General features: G+C 38.8%; 1 protein-coding gene across 2 annotated transcripts; it reads left to right on the top strand.

Annotated features, from left to right (window-relative positions):
• Positions 1-1,722: 1,722 nt before the first annotated feature.
• pippin (solute carrier family member pippin) lies at positions 1,723-15,442 on the top strand. 2 transcript variants are annotated; one of them, XM_089469882.1, is made up of 5 exons: positions 1,723-2,058; positions 8,700-8,889; positions 11,244-11,379; positions 11,955-12,163; positions 14,044-15,442. In XM_089469882.1, exons 1-5 carry the CDS (start codon positions 2,045-2,047, stop codon positions 15,136-15,138), a joined length of 1,644 nt encoding a protein of 547 aa, XP_089326008.1. In that variant the 5' UTR covers positions 1,723-2,044; the 3' UTR covers positions 15,139-15,442. The 2 variants fall into 2 exon arrangements, with proteins under 2 accessions (XP_089326008.1, XP_089326009.1); XM_089469883.1 differs by lacking the exon at positions 8,700-8,889.
• The last annotated feature ends 8,011 nt before the right edge of the window (positions 15,443-23,453 follow it).

Genomic DNA, 23,453 nt, shown 5'->3' with positions numbered 1-23,453 from the left:
ATAAAGAAGAAAAAACAAGCCGTCGATGTCATTCTCACTGCCGCTTTCTTTGCTACCTCGACCTAGACCCTGAAAGTGACGTTGACGCCGACGCAGGCAGCGGCAACGGCTAGCTTCAATGAGTGAGCTGCTGCATAAATTCACTCTGTCACTGCTGCTCTGCTAGTGTGTGCTGTGCGAAAGCTTAGCGCGTATAGCAGCTAACGGGAAACAGTTGGCATCCGACTGCGACTCTCCTCTTCGTTTGCTGCGTAGGCGCAGGCGAAACACGTGAAAGAAGAAGAGAAAGCAGCAGCAGCAACTGGCAGAAACAGCCGTTCATTAGGGTAAAACTATAAGGCGATTATAGACGAAGCGCCCACGGGCATAATAAAAGTTTCAAAGCAGCGCCAACAGAAACAAAAATTAAAACATTATAATAAGAAGCATAACGGCAATAATTTCAGAGAGGGAGAATGAGAAAGGATTCAAAGTGAAGCATTTGCGGGCTGCATTTCAGAAATGTGTGTTATTGTAATTTTTGCTGCTGCTGATGCTGCTGTTGTTGTTGTTGTTGTTGTGCAAGGTTATGAATGAAAAGCTTTTTCAATTCAGCATCTGTTGGCCCTGCGGCAACATTTCCGATTGTGTCGCAGCTAAAAGAGCTTTGCCAGGAAAGAAAACCTTGACAGGTCGTTAACAAGGCATTAAAAAGCTCTATGAAAAGGGGGGCTCAGAAGAGTGGCAGAGCAGCAGAGCAGCAGCTGGTTGGCAGGCATAACTAAGGCTGACAATTGAGGGATAATTGTTGCAATTGTGGGTAGACTTTGTTGCTGATGTATGAATGCCATATGTAAGGTTATATGAGCTGTTCAATTCGAAAGCATTTCAAGTGTATAAAAGCTGTTTGATGGGATTTCGGTATACAAATTATTGCTTATTATATATATATGTACATGGGATATGATTAATATTTGAATATTTATTTGTATTAATGATAAACGCATTGTAGCATTTACACTATGATCTCTAAACTGTAACTGAAGCTTTTAGCTCGTACACAAACCACAGCAGCGGTAAACGATATTCAAAGAGCTCATAAGCAGCTTAGGTTGTTCTTCAGTCAAGAGTGTTTTGTATGCTAAGAGAACTTGCAGTTCTCTTACGGGTTACATGAAGCAGCAGTTCCGCTTTGAACAGCTGATCGAGTGTTTGCTGGCTAAACGTTTTACACATACAAGTGGGCACGATAGACAAGGCGAGAGAGGGGCAGATTCGAAAAAGAGAGAGAGAGAGAAAGGAGAGCGGTGTCGCCATATTACGAAAGCTAACCGGAACTTTTTACGCTGCGAGGGGTGTCACAAAATAATATATTTAAAGTAATGCATAAATGCATTAAATACACAAAATGATTAAATCAAACATATAAAACGAGTTAATGAAATAAGAGCCATATGCATGGATGCATTTATATATATTAATTATAGATTAATATTTTTTAAAATCTATATTTTTATAACTGAGTATATATATATATATATAATACTAAACGAAATGGGCTTCATTCAAAACGATTGGCGAAAGTATATAGAGTATATTCTATATAGTTATATTGTTGCGAATTGCTACTGTTTGTATACAACTCGAAACTTTTCGGCCTGCCCTCGCACTCATTTGCCGGTGTGCGTGTGGGTCGACCAATTGGTCGATCGACTCGACGCTCATAAATATAAAGCCGCTTTGCAAAAATTTTGAAGTCAGTTCGCAGTTTGGCAGCAAAAGAAATCGTCGTGAGATCGCGGCGTGTTTTCGCTATCAGCGCGTGTTGTTTGCATTATTGTGAATATTCGTGTGTGTTTGTATGTGTTAAGTGTCTGCGTTTATATTTAATGTTAACATCGAATGTGTCTTTAAGTCGCGCATTAAATTAAGTCTCTGACTCTGACTCTGACTCTGACTCTGGAAAATCGCCAAGTTATATAAAAAAAAAAATTTGTGCAATTGCGTTTTGCGTGTTCTGACTAAATTAATTGCAAGAAAAAAAAAAAAAAAAAAAAAAAAAAAAATGAACAACGAAAGGTAAATGTGAAAGGCATAAAACATCAACGCAAAAACGAGAAATTATTTTCACGAATCACTACTGTTTGACTTAGTCTGCCCGACTTATTTTGCATATTCAACCAAATAGACTTTAAGCCATGACTCTTACAATTTGTTGTTGTTGTTGTTATTGCTGTTTGTATTCCATATTGCAACACGATCTGAGTTGTTCGGTCTTCTGCTCCAATATTCGTCCAGTTTCGCTGATAAGGCTGCTGATAACACTGAGTCTCAGTCTGCGATCTTAAAAAAAAAAAAATAAAATAAAATAAATAAATAAAAATTAAAATTAATGCGAAATAATAATTTTTATGTACATAAAAAAGCAATTTGCATCATTTTGTGACGGGACGTTGGGCAAATATATGCAAAGCAAATTTCGGTCGATCGATAGCTTCATATTTAATGCCTAATCTTGGCTTTGTCACTCGATGACAACCCACAAAAATATTTAAATTTTATTGTCGATTCGAATACGAATTGCTTTTGTGACTAGACTTAGGTAGTTGAGTGTAAATTGTTATTGAAAAAACAGATAAGATATATCTGTGCTATGGCAACCAGAAATATATGAGAAATACGGCTATAAATAGAAATTAATGAATGTAGAAGCTCGCGAAGGAGATTGAAAGAGCTCCCTGAGCTATACTTATGCAGATGTACAGATAGTTTCTGTTCAATTTTAGTATTTTTTTACATATACTAAGTAAATATTTGTAGATGCTATTGTTTGGTGAACATTATTCAAATACATAGATATCAAAACATGTATGTAATCTAGATAAATTTATAGTCGATTGGGCTTGTCCACATATAAGAACCGTGTATCTAAATTTATATAAAATATTCAACTTTGTTTTTTAAGTAATTTATTTCGCAATGACCACTTGACATGTTATTCAGAGTGCATTAACACGTTTTAAGGTATCCAATAGTATTATCAACATTATCTATTATAATAAGCATTGTACCAATATATCAATCAATCAATAGTTACGAAAATCAGTCATGATCCCAAAAAAAAAAAAAAATATATATATATATATATATATATTGAAGAGCAAAATTTGCGATTTCAGTTTGTTGTCAAGCAAGATTTTGATACATTCAATTGTGAATAGGTATATCTGGTATAGCAAAACTTAGTTTATTCGTTGCTTCCTTAAATAATATCAATTCATATCATTTTCCCACATAGCATCGATTTTTTTATTATTATTATTTTTTTTTTTTTCAGTTTATAATAATCTCAAAATAATTTATTAAATGGTTAAATATAACTCTAGAATCTACGCCTTAAACTTGTTTAATTAATTTGTATTTTCTATTTTTATAGCGTATGTTGTAGTTGTTTTGCAATGTTGGTATTTAACACATATAAGAAATACATATAAGAAATTTTATAGCGCAGCCAACATAATTATACTCATTCACGAAAGTGAATCATTATACTCATTCACGAAAGTGAATCAGTATATTGGTTTTGTGCAATGTCCGTCTTGCTGTCCGTCCGTCTGTCCGTCTGTCCGTCTGTCCGTCCGTCCGTCTGTCCGTCTGTCCGTATGAACGCAATCTATTTCGGCGCTACTGAAGCTAGAGACTTGAAATTTGGAACACATACTCGTGTATATCTCTGATTTATAAAGTGTTAAAATTTTCCCGATCCGCCCACTAGGGGCGTGGCAAATCGGAAAATGCATTTTCCGATATACCAGAAATCATGTTTGTTGAAGAGCTAGAAAGCTGAAACTTGGTATGTAGGTCCGCGTTGACCACCCAAGATCACGAGCTATGGCGGATATATCTACGCCCATTGGGGGCGTGGCAAATCGGATAAAACTGTATCTCCTAAAGTTGTAAACCTAGAATGCTGAAATTTTGCACGTCAGCTAATGGTATGATTCTATAAAGTCTGAAGATAAATTATAAGTCTACGCCCGTTGGGGGCGTGGCAAATCGGACCTGAAGATATAGTGATTTTTTAAATTCTCCTATATCTTGGACACTATTGATGGCAGAGACCTCAAATTTTGTATATATACTCGGATTGATCACCCAAGACCAAAAAGTTTTGTCGGATATATGTCCGCCCACAGGGGGCGTGGCAAACCGCAAAAGTTTATATCTCCTAAAGTATAATAGCTAGAAGCTTCAAATTTGGATAGTTGAGTTACTGGTAGCCTCCTCTATCGATTCCCCAAAAATAATTTTTACGCCTCTTTAGGGGCGTGGCATATCGAAAAATACCCTGTAATTTTCACATTTTTTTAGGGTAAGCATTCAAACTTTGCAGTTAGGGTAACGTTATCTTTTTCTAAAAACTGACCAAAAATGAGGTGTCTACGCCCAGTTGGGGCGTGGCAAATCGGAAAAACCTGTATATTCTACAGTATTAGAACGAAACTTAACTACTAAATTGTTGATGGGATGTGAATGAGTATTCCGCAGTCGGTAACGCCCGACTGCAACGTTCTTACTTATTTTTTATTAGCTTTATTAGTATAGAATTAGCGTTGGCCTATAAAATTAAATTGAATACATCATTAGAATATTTGTACCAGGAATGTTTTGATTTTTTTTATAGAATGCATAAAAATATTATTTGTGCGTAAGGACTTTGTGGTCAAGACAAAGTAGTAATTCCTTAAATAGATATAACGTATATTTTTATTAATGCATGATAATGCCACTCTATATGATATAAATTTGTTATAAGACAATCATGTTGGCCGTCTCACTTTTATGTATATTTACTATTAAAAAAGATATTTATATATGTAAATATAAGCTATATATGCATTTATAGACTAAATAGTAAAAGCTATATATAATTGCATTATATTTGCATAGCATATAGACTATATGCTTGTCGGGCATTTTAATGCATTCAACATTGTTAAAATGATGTTCATATGTGAATACCCTTAAAATATGTTCAACTAAATTCATTGTTAAATTATTGTTTAATCAGTTCATTAGTTCTTAATTTATAGTCCATAAGAGCGAGCTAAGAGGTAATAGGTATTTACAATCTAGCCAATTATGAAGAAAGCTGAGTTGATTATTTTGCCAATCCATAATCAGGCTGAGGCGACGAGCTGAAGGTTTATTTCCGATCGAAGCGATAACAGCTCTTCATAATCGAGCTGAGATCGGCGTCTGTAGATAGAGAGCTGATAGACCTGATAGTCGGGCGATCTAGAAAGCTTATAAATCAATTCAAATTGATAGAAATTTGCTGCATCATTGCTGCTGGCACAAATTGGCAAAATTTGCATGAGATTCCAGTTGAAGCCACTTGTAATTGGCAAATATTTTTGATTGATTACAAGTGAAATGAATTGCAAAGAATTGTGAAATTATATTCCTAATTGGAAGTGGCTCTTCCCTAATTAGTTTGCAACTTGAATTGACCGAAATTATGATGGGCAAACAATTTCAGAACATTGTAAAATAATAATTTCAAAGTGGAAACTACTAATTGGATGGAATTTAAGTTTCGCCTTCGCCTTGTTTGCCTTGGTAATTAACAAATTCATTGGAAGAAATTGTTAATTAATGCGATAAGGCGAATTCGAGTAGCTGCTATCGAACGGTTTCTGTATATACGGTTATACGCTTGTAAATTATAATTTAAAGATTCCCACGGTGAACTACAGTTATCTTATCGCAGGCCTTTCCAGCGTGCTGTCCAATTCAATTACGCATACGCCGTGTATGGCAGTCATGACAACAACAAGAACAGCAGCAGCAGCGGAGCGCTAATGATTATGAAATCAATGCGTTCATATTGTATACATATATATTTGGATGTGTTTATAGTAATTATAAAGCATTAATCTAGGCATACATATATAGTTCTGTTGCCTGCTTAATTGGTTCAATTAGTTGGCCCAGCCACAAAGCAGTTGAAGTTCGACTACTGTGTGCATATATATGTATATGTATATACATATGTTTCTCTTATCAATTGTCTAATTTGTGTGGTCAACATGGAAACTCGTTCGATTCACACTTTCCGCATTTCGATCGATAAGCGAAACGCGCTCTGCTTTCCCATTGGCATCAATCACGCCGTTGATTGATTAACATCGTGTGATTCTTGAGCTTGCGACTCGTGTCAAGCGATTGATTTCAGCAAGTAGATCCTCTCTAACCCGCTGTATCCACTTCGGCAATTGCCATTGAGCCACATTGGCACATTGAACTGTGTTCTTAATCAGTACTTCCTCAACTTTGGATGGAGCATAGCTCTGCAGCTCCCTTGATAATACGAATTAAGGAATTTGGCGTAGATTTGCTCGTTTTATGATTTTCTCTAATCTTTATATGCAATTCACGCTTAGTCGTTCTATTTGGTTCCCCCAATGCTATAAGTGTGCTATAAAGTTTAACGTTCAAGGTTCAAGATCCGGGTCTATTGGCCTCCTAGCGACGCATTTGCAATGCTCTTAAGAGCAAGAATTGAGCTGTGTGTGGTTTCTATTCAATTTCAAATAGAGAAGCGTATAAGTTATAGCAGAAATGCACTCAGCTTCAGGGGAATTCCTGCAGGACAGAGGAGGAACCCAATTCCTGGTAGAGCAAAGCAGTTCAAGCATTTCAGGCATTTCACGTAAGCTTTGAGGGAATCTTAGCAAAGTGTGTCACAAGCGCTTCCTTATCGTTCATGAGCAACAATTCATTGTGTATATATGTATATCAAAGAAAACAGGTGAATCAAGGTGAGGTCTAGCTTCGCCTTGACAACCAAACACCAAAAGTTATTCGCATCACACGCACCTGTTCAACCAAAACAATGCAGCAATGTGAAACACAAACAACAACCAAAATTGAACGAACAAAATAATGATAATAATTATTTTCGCCGAACAAAATAATTACAAAACACAAACCAAAACAAAAGACAATAAACCTGCAAAAAAAAGGTGACAGTCAATTAGGCAAATCGAGTGAAAAAACGTGCGCCAAAAACAAAATAAATTAATAATAAAACAAAAAGCTGAAAACAAAACGCGCTGTGGAATACCGCTAAAATTGTTGTTTACCTTTGTTGTTGTTGTTGTTTTCTCTTTAGCTGCGGCGCCGCTTGGCGTTTGTGACTTTTTGCTGATCAGCCAAAAAGTAAAACAAAAAGTGTGATAAATAAATCGAATTAAATAAAATAAAAACAAAATGGAAACAGTAAATTCCGTCTCATGGCTTTTGAGCTTATGACGTATACGCAGCGTACACCGCGCGGGCTAATTGTCTCCCCCAGGCCAGCCCAGCTGGTGCTTGGCTTTGTTTGCTTCTCTCTGTTTTTCTGCTGCATCTGAGTCAGCCAAGCAAATGACTTACAAGTCCATATCACCAATCTAAAGTTAAAATTAAGTGGCGAATTCATCGATGATCTAGCATACTGAAATTTTCTCCTTATGAAAATATTACACAAAAATATTCATTTATATTTTTAACTCTCATTACTAACAAATGATAAATGACTAACTTTATATAGGTAATTATATTTAGGGTTTGCAAGAAAGAGCGAAATATGAACATATATATGTACATATGCAATGCAGAGAAGCGAGAGTATAGAGATATCGAAACTCTTTCGGAAAAGAAAATTCCGTTGCATAAATATGACAGTTTGATAAATTCTGATCACTCGATATCTTAGTCTTATATTATATAAGATTCTTTAAAGCACTTTTAGTATTTTAAGCAGTTCTATGGCGAAGTGTATAATATAAATGTGTATATATAAATGCCATCTCTATTGATCTATTCTTACAATAATGTAATGTATAATGCATAAGTTATTGGATGATTCTTCATGAATGGACCCTTTCAATGTTTCAGTCAAGTTAAGATAAGAGACAGAGATGATCTCTGAGACAGCTATAGCGATCGTTGCTTCGTTTTAAAATTCTTATACAATAGTTCTTTTTAAAACAATCTCAGAGTCTCATTAGGCAAAAGTTGAGATGAAATACAATTACGTAGGGTTTATATCACGTTGATAAGCTAGCAGCATCATCTCTGTTCATTTCCATTTATTATAGCGCATAAGATAAATTTAGCTGCATTCTTTAGAGGGCTTCAAGATATTAGCTCGGGGAAGCCCCTTTCGTTCCTGAGGAGCTTAGTAATTGTACATGGGTTGCCCTGTTTAATTCTCCTCTGACTGCAGTTGAATGGCATTTAAGCCCGTCGAAATGCTCCCCAACCGAAAGTACTTAATGAACCTGGCTTTGTTCTGCTCATATGAATTGAACTAAGCGAGCCGATCAGAAGATGTTATAAATATGATGATCAAATGTATATAAATAAATATTTGATTCCAATTGGAAATGTAACACAAATGAAAGGAAAATAGAATCAATTAAATGCATGACATTGAAAAATGATCAGAACTCAATTGAGGTTTATTAGCTACTTGCGCTCTCGCAATGGTATCCTTTGCCACATTCTTAGAGGCAGCTTGATGGCTTTCATGATCCTATTAGCGGCACAGCGTGCCAATAAAAGAAATGGCGTGATGTCAGATGACATCGCAATGTCAACGAATTGCAGTTTCAATTGGCTTGTCAGCTATTTAATTGCCGTTATTGTTTCATTCGTCTTCCTCCACTCAGGGATGAGGAGTACAGCAAAATCGTGCCGCAGAAGATGGCATATCATATGGTGCCGGGCTCGGAGTTCCAGTGCAAAGTGCCCATGTCGATGTCGATGCCGATGCCGATGGCGAAGCAAAAGGTGCGCAAATTGTCGACCATCGATGAGCAGGACCACGATGCGGCCAATCGGCGAGGCATGATGAACCAGGTAAGATAGCTCGCTAACAACAACATACAGGAAAAACAGGTTGGCATCAGACTTATCAAGCAGACGTGCTGAAGCTTTAAGCTCTCTCAGCATTATTGACTTTAAGAGAGAGTCGCCACTCCCTTGGCGCTCTCTTTTATAGCAACTTTTGTCGGCTGTCCTTGAAAGTGAATTTTGTCGGCAGCAGCAGCTGCAGCAGGAGTGGGTGTTGCAGTGGCAGCAGCTGTTGCAGCAGTTGGTTTGAGTGGGGTTTGAGGTACAGCAACTTCAGCAACTCAGAGAGTTCGCATGAACATTACGATAATCCAGTCGAGCCCTTAACTAGCGTCGCATCGAAACAAGTTTTGTCTGTTCTAAGTAGACCGCAAAGCAGGCAGGAGCCCGTTTAATAACTTCAAGCCAACACAGCTAGGCCAAAGCACATTCCAGCTCATGGGCCGCTTTATAATAAAAGTGTTCAAATGTCCATTATAGGTGACAGTCATCAAGATATTAAATTATTTTTTCTATTCTACAATAATATAAATCAATCAAAAATCACACGTTTCTGTAGGGTATCATAAATCGATCATATTGTAGACATCATTATGTAATTATTACTACTATGAAAACTGATTGCAGTGACATGTGAGTCAAGTAATAATTTCATCAGTTTCGGTCAAGATATCTCTCACTTATTTGAGCATTATGCAATGCGTCTTTGATTATGTTATGTTAGCTATATTGTTTTAACTGTTCTATTTCCTTTCCTCTCTTTTCACTATCTTCTTTTTTGTCTGTCTTACTATTTATCTCTCTCTCTCTCCCTCGCTCTCGCTCCTATGAATTTTTATTCGCAAAGTAAGCAAAATAAAATCATTCATGAGTGAGTTTTTTCTCTCCCTATCTATCTCTTTCTCATCTCTCTCCTTCTTTTGCGATCGATCGTATTTAATCAGCAAGTAAAACACCAATATAAATTTTGAATATAATTATATCATTCTTCCTTGTTTTGTGTCCTGCTCCACACTTTCTCTCTCTCTCTCTCTCTCTCTCTCTATTATCTTTGAAATGCTCTGATCCTTCGTTTCGTTTCTCTTCCTTTTACTGTTACCGTCTCCTCTAGAGAACGGTCTCAAAAGACATTCAATTATCACAGATTATATCCATTGTTTTCTCATGCTTTAAAATTGGATCCTTCAATTAAAACTCAGCAAGCCTTTTTATAGGGTGCTCCACAACTTTGCGCAAAGGAGTTTGACAAATAAAAACCAAACCAGCTCTGGATTTTCTCTTCTCTCAGTCAGACACACACTCTCTCTCTCTCTTTTTCTTTCTCTCTCTGGTTTAACTATACGTAATGATATTGTTTATAGCCTGGCCTGACACTAGCTAGCGTGAAGGTCGCAATGATAAGATATAAATTGAAATTTCTTCGCATGATTAAGAAAATATGAAAGTAGATTCAGAGTGTTTATATAGGCGACACCTTCGATCGTACCATGAGGAATTTGAGTGACAGGCACGCGGCACAAAGAGGTTTCATTTCCCCGACATAGATCGTTTATCACCATTGATACCTCAAGTGGAAAGCGGGTCAGCTGCATGGCATTCGCAGTTGCTTTAATTGCAGCGCGTCGCAACTTCAATTGCCGCCAATTGCCAATCTTCCAATCAAAACTACGTCAACTTGCAACAGTGTCGCTTCCCCATTCAATTAAGCCTCAATTGCAGTTATTGGCTCCAACACGTCTCTAATATTGAATTGTGACTTCATGCATATATTGTGATCAATATCTGAGTGAGCAAAATAAGTTAGCTATTCATTTAACTTTGCTTTTCTAACTGTGTTTTATTATGTATGTATGTATTAGTAGATTCTATGCGTGTATAGGCATAGATATGCTGGAGTACCTAGATATGAACCCATTATAGTTATACTACAATATATACAAAATATCAGTTCTGAATCCTCATTTCTTTTAGACCATGATCAGGAATCACATCCTTACGTGCGTCCAATAACCTATAAGAATGAAATTGATGAAAACTATGTATAAAAGTAAAGCTATCACTTTCTATGTCATCCTATATCGAAGTAACTCACAGCTAAAAATCTGTTGGCTTTTATTTTTATTTTCACATGACTCAGCCATTCTTAATTGCCTTTTCAATGACTTGATAAAGCACTTGAAATTGATTCAAGTTCAAATCTGTTTGCTGCCATGCTAAATATAACTCTTATTCTCAAAGATGAACTAGATAAATATAATATGTATATGTATAAATAAAAAAATGTCTTTATTCCTTCTTCTTTGAATTTATTTCCATTAATTTGAGTATTTTAAATTAATTTGATTTGTATTTCCAATCAGATTTTATCCACTTGCGCCGTTCTTTTGCTCTCTGCGGGATGTGGCATGCCCATTGGTTACTCGGCGGTTCTGTTGCCACAGCTCAGCATGAACTCGACGGAGGTGCCCATAGATGTCAGCACCGGCTCTTGGATAGGTAAGATGATAACTGAGCTATAATCTGTACAACGCCAAGTATGATATATTAGTAAATATATATATTAGTAAATATATCTGAACAAACTCAAAGTACTATATTCGAAATTTTCTGACTCTTCGCTTACATTTTTAACAGTTCAGCTATTTATATATTTATCTGTCTGTTTACATATCGATCTATCAAATATCTATAATTACATTCAAATACAATAATAGGTAGTTTAACCATATATATTTCTTAAATATGCCAAAGTCTTCTGAGCTTCATTCAAAGTAGAAAATTACAGATAATATGAACAAAATATGCTAAGAGATACATAAATCTAGCCATGAATAAAAGAAAAGAAAAGTTTTATGCAATTTTATAAAATGATTTAGTTTACGTCGTTTAAGAATATCTAATTTTATAAATTTTTATTTTTCATATATTGTAGAAAATAGACTTGAACTAAACTATTTTTGGTCGCAGTTCAACTAAACGAATTCTAAGTAGTTACATTTATATAAAGTCTTTAATCGTACATTAAGTATTTCGAACTAAATCTCTGCTTCCTCTTCCTGTTCCCTTTGCAGCCAGCGTACACAGCTTGGCCACGCCGTTCGGCTCGTTAATCTCTGGACCACTGGCCGATTACCTGGGCCGCCGCAGAACTCTGCTGGTGTCGGTAATACCCCTGTTCCTGGGCTGGAGCACCATGGCCATGTCGTACTCTGTGAAGGCGCTGATATTTGCGCGCTTCCTCTGCGGCTTTGCGACTGGAATTCTGGGCGGACCCGGCCAGGTAATAAAGACGCGCCAATGCCAATATCGCATAGTTCGTTCACACTGCCATTTGTCCAACTGACACATTAACCAGATTAATAAATAGGTGACATAATACGCCGCAGCCCTGACGCCCCAGTAGGAATTGTTGTGCTCCAAATGCCCCAGACAAGTGGGTGACAAAAAGACGCAGCAGAGCTGTCAGCTGCCTTTTCTCGTTTCTCGTTTCTCCTTTCTCATTTCTCGTCTCTCGCTTGTCGTTTGTCGCTTGTCTCTTGGCTTTTGTCGGTTGTCAGTTGGCTGTCAACTGCTCACTTAATTCCATTGTTCCGACTATAATCGAGTGCTCCATTGTGCTGTATGTTAATCCATACTGCAGCGTCCCTCTCACTCGCCCTCCCTCTCTGCGCAGCTCAATTTTCGCACAGCCGGCGTTTGTTTATTCATCTTATGGATATGCCCATGACTTATCCAGCGGCCAAAATGATAACGCAAGCGTCTTCCAAATGCGACGCAGTCCATTTGCATTAGCAAATCGCTTTCCGCACACACAGCTTCAAGTTCCGGATTCTTGACCTTAGTCTATAATAAGTGTGTTGTTGCCAGCTGGGCGCCGGCCTGCGGGCAGGGGGCGGGCTGGCTGCGCCCCAAACCGAGCAGAAACTTGTTGCGCGTGTGCCTCGAGAAACGTATTTCATTAATTGTCGTCTGCGGCGGCAGTGGCTGAAGATTTATGATTTTATGATTAAGCTTCAGATTATGCTGATATATCTAGTTGATACAGCTGCTTGATATTCCTGTGACCCTGTTTGCCATTCAGTTTGATCAAACTGTTTGTTCATAGACAACAGAGCGCGGGCCCCTACGTGAGTGTCCCAAGATTAAGGGAAAGCTGTTGTCGCTTGCTTGTTGTGGATTGCTCGAGAACTTGTGCGAGGTCAAGGTGGGTTAAGCGTTCTCTGCTTCCAGGAATTCGTCACGCACTCATCTTGCCCGGTTGTTCAGCTAAATGATTCAGTGGGGGTGCTTTGGCTACATATAGCTATACCATGGGCGATAATAAATAGCACTTGAGTCTACTTATATATAGATTCTCACAGAGATTTCAGCTTGGGTCGAAGCAGGTGTCAATTTTTGATAAGCTAGCACTTATTGAAAATTACCTAATGGAGGTCTTATAATTTATCAGTAGAGTAAGGCTCAATCCATCAATACGATTCATTCAATTGAGCTGATCAAGTAGCTATACAAGATTAGTTCTAATAAGCTATTAAACCATATAAATACTAGAATTTTTGGTTGGTGATTATGAAAGCTGAATTAGTTACTGAAGAAGTGAATAGCTAACTTGATAACTTGAACTTGTTATATTTTTGTTATGACAGATTGAAATTCGAGTAGTATAACATTTGATAGAACTAAAAACAGTAAGTAAGAATGAGTTGGAGTATAATAGAGTACAGCTATAATTGAGATTGACGTTGATGAATTATGATTCTGTTTTGAGTGACGATTAGAGAGTTAGATAATAATATAATAAGCTAGATAATAAGTTCAATGATAATTAGATGATCAGATGAATACATATGGTATGACAAAAGTTGCTATATTAATTACTGATGGAATGAGGTGAGATAGGGTTTGGATATATCGTACTCTGGAAACATGACATTACTTTCCTCCATAGACGGGAAATCATTATTGATCGACCACTTCAATATTCTGCAATATTATTCAACGGAAGAAATTACACTTTTGATATATTATTATCCATTGATTCGCTCTGTAATTGACCATTTAGTAGATCACCCACATTTCATAGACCATCCCAGATATGTTACAATATTTAATATAATTATGAAAGGTGCTCTAGTTGATCTCTCCCATTCTTCTTTCCAGGTGTACATTGCCGAAACAGCAGAGCCGAATCTGCGCAGTCTGCTCATTGGCGCTCCGTACGTGGCCTATTCGTGCGGCATTCTGTTCGTCTATTCGCTGGGCACCATTCTGTACTGGCGCGACGTGGCCTGGTGCGCCAACATCCTGCCGGCGCTGGCTGTCGTCTCCATCTACTTCATACCGGAGACGCCGGCTTGGCTGGTGCGCAATCGCTTAGAGAAACGCGCGCTGCAGGCGCTCACCTTTCTGCGTGGCAGCGAGATCACCGCCCAGAAGGAGTTGAACGACATGAAGGTGCGCTTGGAGAAGGAGCGAGCCACAACCAAGACGAATGAGAACATCTTCAAGCTCTGCTGCCAGCGTGTGGCCATCAAGCCGCTCTTCATTGTGATCGTCTTCTCGCTGCTGCAGATGTTCTCCGGCACCTTCATTGTGATCTTCTACGCCATCGACATCATCTCCGAGTTTGGAGCCGACTTCGATACGAATCAGGCGGCTATTTGGACAGCGGCTGTGCGTGTGCTCTGCTGCATGATCTTCTGCGGCATTCTGATCTTTGTGCGCCGCCGTCTCATCATGGTCATCTCGGGCATTGGATCGGGCGTCTTTTGCCTGGTGCTAAGTGTCTTTATGTACATCCGTATGGGTCAGCCCAAGATGCCCTACGACGTGCTCGTGGCAGGCGGTTGCCTCCTCGGCTACATCGTCTTCAATACAGCTCTGATGGTAATGCCGGGCATCATGATCGGGGAGCTGTTTCCTGCTCGCATTCGTGGACGCACAGCTGGCGGTGTATTCGCCTCGATGAATGTGGCTTTATTCATATTTGCCAAGGCCTTTCCGGCGCTGCAAGCGTTTCTGAAGATGCGCGGCGTTTTCATGGTCTTTGCCGCCTCCAGTTTCCTGCTGACAGTATTCATGTGCCTGTTCCAGCCGGAGACAAAGGGCCGTAGTCTGGAGCACATCGAGGATTACTTCAATGGGGACAATTGGCTCTGGCTGAAGCGTGATCGTGGCTACAAGACGGTCAAGCTGCTGCCCCTGGAGCCGCTGGCGGAGAATCGTCCTCTGCAGCGCAACGTAGAACATGCCTAAGCATAGAATTGTTAATTATTAGTTTTAATACAGGGCTCTAAGATTCCGTAAATTGTTAGCTAGTATTATGCATAGCTTCTAAGAGCGCTGGAGTACCTCGTAGCAGTAATCTTAGTGTCTTTCCAGTGTTCCTTAGTAACTCCTATAAATCACCAAATAGAAATATTTTGAGCTCAATTCCAGTTAATTTAAGAAACGTGATTTTTGCAATTATGCATTAGAATTTTAAAGTCTCGATATAGAGTATATATGATGTATTTGTACGATTATATGATTAGTGATAATAATAAAATATTAGCAGTAATTTGAAGTTTTAAATTTATTTGAGGGCCACTTGCAGCCAAGTTGAAGTTATCGGCCCGCCACCACAAACTAAACGCCGTGTGCTGCATTTGTTTGACTTTTATCTGATGTTTTCATTTTTGTGCAATTATCGTATCACCTAAAGAAATTATCAAAAAATGTAATTTATTATTATTATCAGTTAGCCACATTTTCGGTAGTAGTATTAAAAAGCTATTAACGTTCTCAACGTTTGAATCTCGGGTGAGTGAAAGTGCTGCCAGATCGTTTGATTTATATGCGCTGAGTTTTGTTAGGTTTATTCTTATCATCCGACCGCCACAGTTTCGTTAAAAGCTTATCGATAAAGCACTAAAAGCTCTGTTCGTTAACAGCGCGCGTTAGCTGCTGTAAAATTTAAATTCAAATACGTGTTTCTAAATATATACAGTTTTAAGGAATAAACATCTATGTATAATAAAAGATCATATTACAGTTAAGTCTAAATTCATTAGATTAAATCAAGTTTTCATATAATTACAATAAGGAAGTGTTTTTAGTGCACCATTGCCCCATCATACTTTGGCAATTATGTAATTTGAAATATGCAGTACAATAGTAATTATTAAGACTTTGACCTGCTCCTTCCTTTCGTACTACCCAGAGGTGAACCCATTGCGAATGCGGACAAATTACGTACAACTACTCTATACATTTAGGAAAATAAAAATGCCCCACGTGATGTTAAATTTTTAATAGACTTCTCAGCGGCAGTCGAGTTGAAGTTTGAAATTAAAAAAAGAAAGGAAAAGAGAAAACAGAACAGAACTGGGCGTGCATGCATATTTAAAATTCTATTATCCCCATCAGTCCCCGGTTTTGATACTCGTCCTGCACTCGGTTCGCAGTGTGCTAATAAATTGTATAATTCTTGGCATTTTTTTTTACCGACTCCGCGCTTGTTTTGGCTCGACAAACTTGTGCCGTGTATTTTTTTTGTGCATTCCTCGGTGGTGGCAGGTGGTGGTGGTGCTGGTGGCTGGCGGCTGGCGCGCTGGACAAGTGGGTGGGCGCGAGTGGGCAGGCTTCCACTAGCCGGAGTGCAAGCGAAAAAAATTGCTGCGGCATACCGGAAACACTTCAAGTTGCTGAGCTCATTCGTCTCTGCGATTTGTTGGCATTTTAACGCGACCAACAAGTTGGACTGCTCATCGGGTATGATAAAATATGTGTATACTCAGTACATGTAACATGCCTTTGATGTCAAATATATATTAAGAATTATCGGGCACAAACGATTCACATTGAATGCTGTTGGAGAGACCTTAAAATAATATTGTATAATAATTATTTACAAAATATTTCATAAAATATATTGGATGATACAGATACATTTATAAACTATGAAAACTTTGAAAATGGATGTATTTCACTAGAAGAGATTTATTAGGTACACAAAATATTAGATCTATAAATATATACATAAGATTTATAATGAAAGTAATATACTTGAACAGATGATCGTTTGCATTTTCTTTCTTAATCTGTAGACTCGTCGGTGTAGTGTAATGAAAAAAGATGAATTATACAAAATTAACAATTATTTAACGTTGAAGTGACTCTTACGCTATATACCCCATAAGCTACTACAGGGTATAACGACATTGCCAGCAATAATTGTACCGAGTGCTGCGCGTCAGCTAAATATATAGGGACAAGCTGGTCGAGGGAGGCGTTGAATGTTGTATAGTGGGCGTGTTGCCTGCTCATGCAATGATAAATGAAGTTTTAGTGGCTTTTGACCCATTTAATAAATTGTTAAAGTTGAAAAATGCGCAAGAATATTGTGAACTTTTATGCCCTAACTATGTACGTATATATTTCGTATATATAAATGTAAGTATGTATACTTATGTATATAAATTTGTTGTTGTTGCTGTCTGAATTAGGGTTAATTTAAAAGTTGCTTGCAAAACTGACCCTTGGACTGCGAACTGAAGTTGCTGCTGTTGTTGTTGCACTTGTTGTCCCTTGCTGCTGTGCTGTGCAAAGTTTTTTACTGTTGGCCCACTTTTTGCAGCAGCCAAAGTTGCGGAATTTTAAATAATTTTGTTAAATTCTATAACGTGCCATGTTGCACGGCTCAAGCCTAGGCTCTGTTGCCACACCCCTCACCCCGCACCCCGCACCCCTCAGCCCTCGCGCCATCGGCTGCCGCTCAGCTCCAGCGTTGGCCAACTTGCAAACTTGGCTGCTTATTAAGTTAGGGGCGACAGTTTTCAGTTAATGTGATTATGCGTTCGTTTTAAATGCAATTTAATATTTTCATTTACGTTTTCGTTTTCAGCTCGCCAGCCAGCTACAAAGTCTCTAAAATATGCACAATAAACATGCGGAACTGGGCTTGGGTTGGCTTGGCTCGGCTCGGCTTGACTTGGCTTGGCGTTCAGGTCAGGTCAGGCTATGCTTCAGCCGTAATAAGCAGCATAAAAGGCTTCGGCTTTCTTTCGGGCAGGGACATAGCTGCACAGTTACTCTCTGCATCTATACATATATATGTATATATATGTATATATCTGAGTGTATTGCATATAAACAATTTTCTATTATGCAAAAATAACAACCGAGAACAACAAAAGCAACAATAGCAACTTGAATGGATTTCTGCATAAGAAAAGCAGCGAGTGAAGTTGAAGTATGACCAAAGCAGCAGCAGCAACAGCCAAAGCAGCTAAAAAAGAGAGTTGCAACTTGCTCGACCTACACCAACAAACCTTTTTACCCTTTCCTCAAAGCTGCCCACAACAAGAAGTTGTGCCTCCGCAGCGATGTTTGCTGTGCGCTACACACAAAAAATTATAAAATTTATATTCGAATCTATTATTTGTAGACTATGAAGTATTTTAGATTTCAGTTATAATAAAACATAAAAATATCTTATTTAATTCATAATAATAATTGTCTAAATATTTTCTTTTTTTATATTAATATTTATTTAGAATATTATTATTATTATTATTCTTAATTACAACCACAATATTTGCTTCAATTCTCATACTAGTTTTAAAATATATTAAAACAATAAAATTTTAAAACTATTTTGTTATTACTACTTATAAATTTGATCAAAACTCCTATTAAAAAGAATAAGTAAATATATTGAAAACAATTTATATTTTTCTTCATTTTTTTAGAAGCTATACAGCTATATGTAAAATAGCTATGTTGTAAAATATATTCATTTTGATAATTCCTTCATTTCCTTCAAATTAATAATTTGCTGCCAATAAGAGGAAAAGTCAATAATATTGTTCATTTTTATTGGTGCTCTAATGATAATAGCTGTAAATTTTTTTTATATATAGATAAGTACTTAATACTTCTTTACTTTCATATAGCTAAGAGCCAAGAGTGCTGTTGGCTTCTCTTACAAGGCCTGAACAAAAATGCGTTAATTTCTTTGGCTGTGCGTGTGAAGCATTATGCAACATGACCGCAGTTGCTAACTAACTGCTGAAACTGAAGATACCTCCGTGACCCAAGTCAATGCAAATGGCGTAGAGCACTAGACACCCACACCCACACCCACACACAGAGGCACGCCCACAGCTGGATACGAAGAGTGTATTGTGGAGGCAGCATTTGCAAGTGAAGCCACAAGAAGAGCAGACGGCACTGAGACGCGCCCCAGCCACAACAGTGTATATAATGCCAAGGAGTTAGGCAACCACCCAACGCCCACACTTCGGCAACTGCTCCATCCTATCACCAACCCACCGCCCACCTGCTGTGATCTGTGCTGCTGCAGCCACAGGATGAAGCAAAAACGCAGTTGTCGCTGGGATAGCGAAAAGTGCTGAGCATAAATAAGACATTTGCGAGTGTAAGCACACACCACAACAATAGCAGCAACACCAACAACAACAACAATGGAGGGCCTCACATAAGATTGTTGGACCCAAGGATACTCAGCAGTCCTACTTTTAGATTGCGGCCAAGGATTGCATTATATAATTCATATCGGTAAAAATATTCAATTCAACGAGAGTCAAATTAGAATCTAAGTATTAGAAATGTCAAATAAGAACCAGTAGGACTTCAACCGATATTTATCAGGCGAAATTATCATTTATATTTATTTTATTGTTGAAACTTAATAGAAATTCATCGACAATCTTTAAACAATAATATTTGAATAATTATTTTTGATATTAAGTAAAGACGTTAAAAAAGATTTCATGCACTCCGCCTGCAGGCCGTCAGGATACCCAACTGTTTGGCAATTCTTTTCAATGGGTACTGTCTCTAACAATAACAATGACTTGAAATAACTCTACACGCAACATTGAAATGTGGTGAAGTTGGCAACAAGCAGCTGCATTTGGAGTTGGAGTGGAAGCTGGATTTCCAGCAGGCCACGCAGGATCAACAGTAGTAGCAGCAGCAGCAGGAGCAGCAGCAGGAGGAGCAGCAGTCGCAGGACCGCCGGCAATGTTAGCTGAGAGACAATAATTTCGAAACTGCTTTCAAAGCAAAGTCGCCAGCAAAAGCAATGCAAAATGCAAAGTCATCGCTACGCCAACGCCCCCGCCTAGGCTAAATGGGGGCGTGGTGTGGCAGCTGACTCCTGCCTGGTCCCTAACTAAGCCGCAGCAGCAGCAGCAGCAGACGTAGCTCCGCCCGAGCAATTGTTGTGATTTCTTTCTTGCTGCTTGTATGTTTTATTTTTATTTATTTTATTTTTTTTTTCTATTTTTTATTTTTGCGGGCAGCTCGTGCACATGCATTTATTTAAATTCTTGTTGTCTGACTGTGCGCGTGTGTGTGTGTGTGTGTGTAGTCCATGTCTTGCCTCATTTTGCCAATGTATTCATTGTCTGTGAAATTGTTGTGCGGTATGCCGGCGCATAATGTCTTTCTTTTGCCACGTCCTTCAGACCTTCAGTGCTACGAACTCCTCTCCAGCTGCTCCCTCCCCATTCTGTGCGTCTTCCTGTACCCTCTTATCCTTGTTATGTGGAACTGCTGCAGCAGTGTTGCGGTTTTTAACTTGTGACAGTTTTAAGTGGCTGCCGTTTGTCTCCCTCGTTGAATTCGCTGCGTGCAGCCCCACTCTCACTCAAAGCCACCCACACAGCCAGAGCCACGCCCGGAGCCACAGATAGCTAGCACACGTCCATATAAATACAAAGTTTTATATGGATTTCAGCTCCTGAGATTTGCATCAGAATTTAATGCTTGTTATTTGGCGCTTATAAATTGTCCAACTATAATAATAAATACCTCGCTTACATTTCTTGAATTAGGTTCATTTCTAGTACTTGCGCTTTGGAAGCTGCACCTATCAAGTTGCGCATCTCAGCAGGATTTAGTTTGATTTGTGGGCATTTGTGGCTATAGGATTGCCATCCGATATCTGACATTTCAGTGCTATTTGCCCTTAAATTTTAGAGGGTCTTGATCGATAAGTTAAAGCCAGGCTATAATGATTTTGCTAAAATGTATGCAACACGCAGAAAGAGGCGTGGCAGACCATGAGGTATATATATATATTCTTGTTTAGCACATGGTCATGTTTTATACATGACGGATTTTGAGCATGATGACAGCGTTTAGCGTATCTCCTAGTGGAGAAGTTCCAAATCAGGTGAGTTTTATTGAAGCGACAAAATATGAATGTTGCAGATCAGATTCTAAAATTGGGTGCATAGTTTTTGGTAAGCTGTTGGGCTAAAAACTGGAAGAGGGAACTGAGACTGACGAACTAAGGCATGATGAATCATAGATTGCGTAAGCTTGAAAGATTCTGTCGATGTGTTCCGCAGCCAACCTGAATGCTTCAGGTGTATATATAGTAGTTTACTCAGAAGCAATACAAATTTCATTAGACTTATCATAGCTTGCTCGAAATGCCTGAATTCATCTTGTGTCGAGCACTTTCGCTTCGATATTTTAAGCTGGCTTTTCATATGTGAAGTGGGGCCAAACTGATGCAACGATAACAGCACTTTCTATCCTTCCGGGAGAGTGTCGTACCGTACTCTGCCTCCTGTGTCGTTCATGCTTTTACTCCGGCTACAACTGCCTTGGCTCCATTCAATTTTCAATCACGTCTCACCTGCTGCAGCTCCCACTCTGGATGCCTTCATCGCCTTTAATGCTCATTGCTCGGTTTCGTGACCCATTTGAATGGGCTGCCTCTGCCTCTCTTCCCCTGTTTTTGCCATCTACGGTCTCTTGTGCTAGTACCTTGTCCATTGTCATTATGCCGCCTTTTGGTGCCACGCCCACCGAGAGCAACGGAAGGAGTTATGCATGGAGCAACAGTAGACAGACGGTGCGATAGTAGACAGCGAGAGATCCATAATCCTTCATAGTTTCCTGGCTGGTGCGCTGCCAACAACCTTTTGCCTTAGTAATATAGTTGTTGTTGTTGTTGCTGCTGCTGATGGTGCTGCGCGCCAAACAAAAGGAAAACAATTTTCATGCGTGCATGCGAAAAATCAAAGAAAAACATACCAACAAACACACCCGAGCCACGCCGGAACGGGCCCAGCCGAGTACAATGCCTATTTGTGAGATAAGAAAGCAGCACCCAACCCACATCAAAGCAGAGCAATTTCCAAGTGCTGCTGGTCCACAGGTAAAGTACTCGCAGTTGGCACTGGAGCATAGGTTCCACAGCTTCCATTTCCAGCGACACTCGCCGCCTAAGTGGCTCCTCTTTGTTTTTCCCCCTTTTTTTCTCATAGGAAACTCTTTTGTTGAACTGCCTCAGCGCTGAGTGAGCATATTAGCTTTGTTGGTCAACTTGCCGAATGTATATACAAAATAAACTGTATATGGATTAAGTGTTATTACATAATGAGTAGATACAGATACAGATACAGATACAGATACAGATACAGATAGAGATAGAGATAGAGATAGAGATAGAGATAGAGATAGAGATACAGATACAGATACAGATACAGATACAGATACAGATACAGATACAGATACAGATACAGATACAGATACAGATACAGATACAGATACAGATACAGATACAGATACAGATACAGATACAGATACAGATACAGATACAGATACAGATACAGATACAGATACAGATACAGATACAGATACAGATACAGATACAGATACAGATCTCGCCTGTGCAGAGTATACAGAGTTTCCCATTGAAAATCCTCGTATATTTCCGGCTCGTTGTTTGTGTGTTGTTGTCAACCACAGAGACAGTCAGGGCTTTGTTATTAACCAGACTAGGAACGCTATAAGCCATTTTCCGGCTGGGTGAATGACATGCCAGAAATCACAAATACCCATGCGTAGTCGCAGCACGTCACACATATGTAGGATTCTGTCAAGCATGCTTGGTAGGTATGTAGGTATGTAGGCTAGCCAAAAGCAATTAGCGCAAGAGCGGGGCCAAATTGGGCGAGTAGCCTCGATTTCAACGAGCTCATTAAGTGTTTAAGCATAAATGCCAATGGCAGGCTAATTAACACAGCAGCAGCAGCAGCAGGAATAGCAGTCGAAGCCGTAGCAACAACAACAACAACAACAACAATAACAACAACAGCTACAGGAGCTACAGCAAATGGAACTGGAACTTGGCTTTTGGCATTTTGGGCTCTTGTCCAAGTCGCAAGCTTCTATTCCGCTCGCTGTGCGTTGCAAGTTGAGATTTGTGGCAACGCTTGCCCACCTGGCAAATGCTTGTCGAAACTTTTATAATTATGTTCGAGCTATGGCAAAAGTTTCAAGTGATGCCGGCGTCTGCTCATTTCTCAATTCTCTTGGCCAAGTTTAGACGCAGTGAAAGTTGGCTTCCTATTTCCTTTTTTCTTCCTATTTTTCATTTATATCCTGTGAACAAGCAGTGCTACAAAGTGGGTAGGCGGCACTTTGCTTGATGCATGAAGGCAAACAATGCTAAGTCAGAAATCCTTACGTCTTAAGGGAGATTCAGCTCGGGGCGTAAAAGTCGCTTTCGACTTTGATCATCAAAATAAGTATTCAATATATTT

Source organism: Drosophila arizonae, chromosome 5, assembly GCF_054131065.1.
Source record: "Drosophila arizonae isolate 15081-1271.41 chromosome 5, UAZ_ARI_1.0, whole genome shotgun sequence".
Taxonomy (NCBI): domain Eukaryota; kingdom Metazoa; phylum Arthropoda; class Insecta; order Diptera; family Drosophilidae; genus Drosophila; species Drosophila arizonae.
This window is presented reverse-complemented; position numbering and strand designations above follow the sequence as displayed.

Bases quoted from the DNA above. Each gene is read 5' to 3' on its own strand.
- pippin (XM_089469882.1), top strand. The intron at 8,890-11,243 runs GTAAGATAGCTC...ATTTCCAATCAG, and splicing joins GGCGAGGCATGATGAACCAG to ATTTTATCCACTTGCGCCGT. The intron at 11,380-11,954 runs GTAAGATGATAA...TTCCCTTTGCAG, and splicing joins CAGCACCGGCTCTTGGATAG to CCAGCGTACACAGCTTGGCC.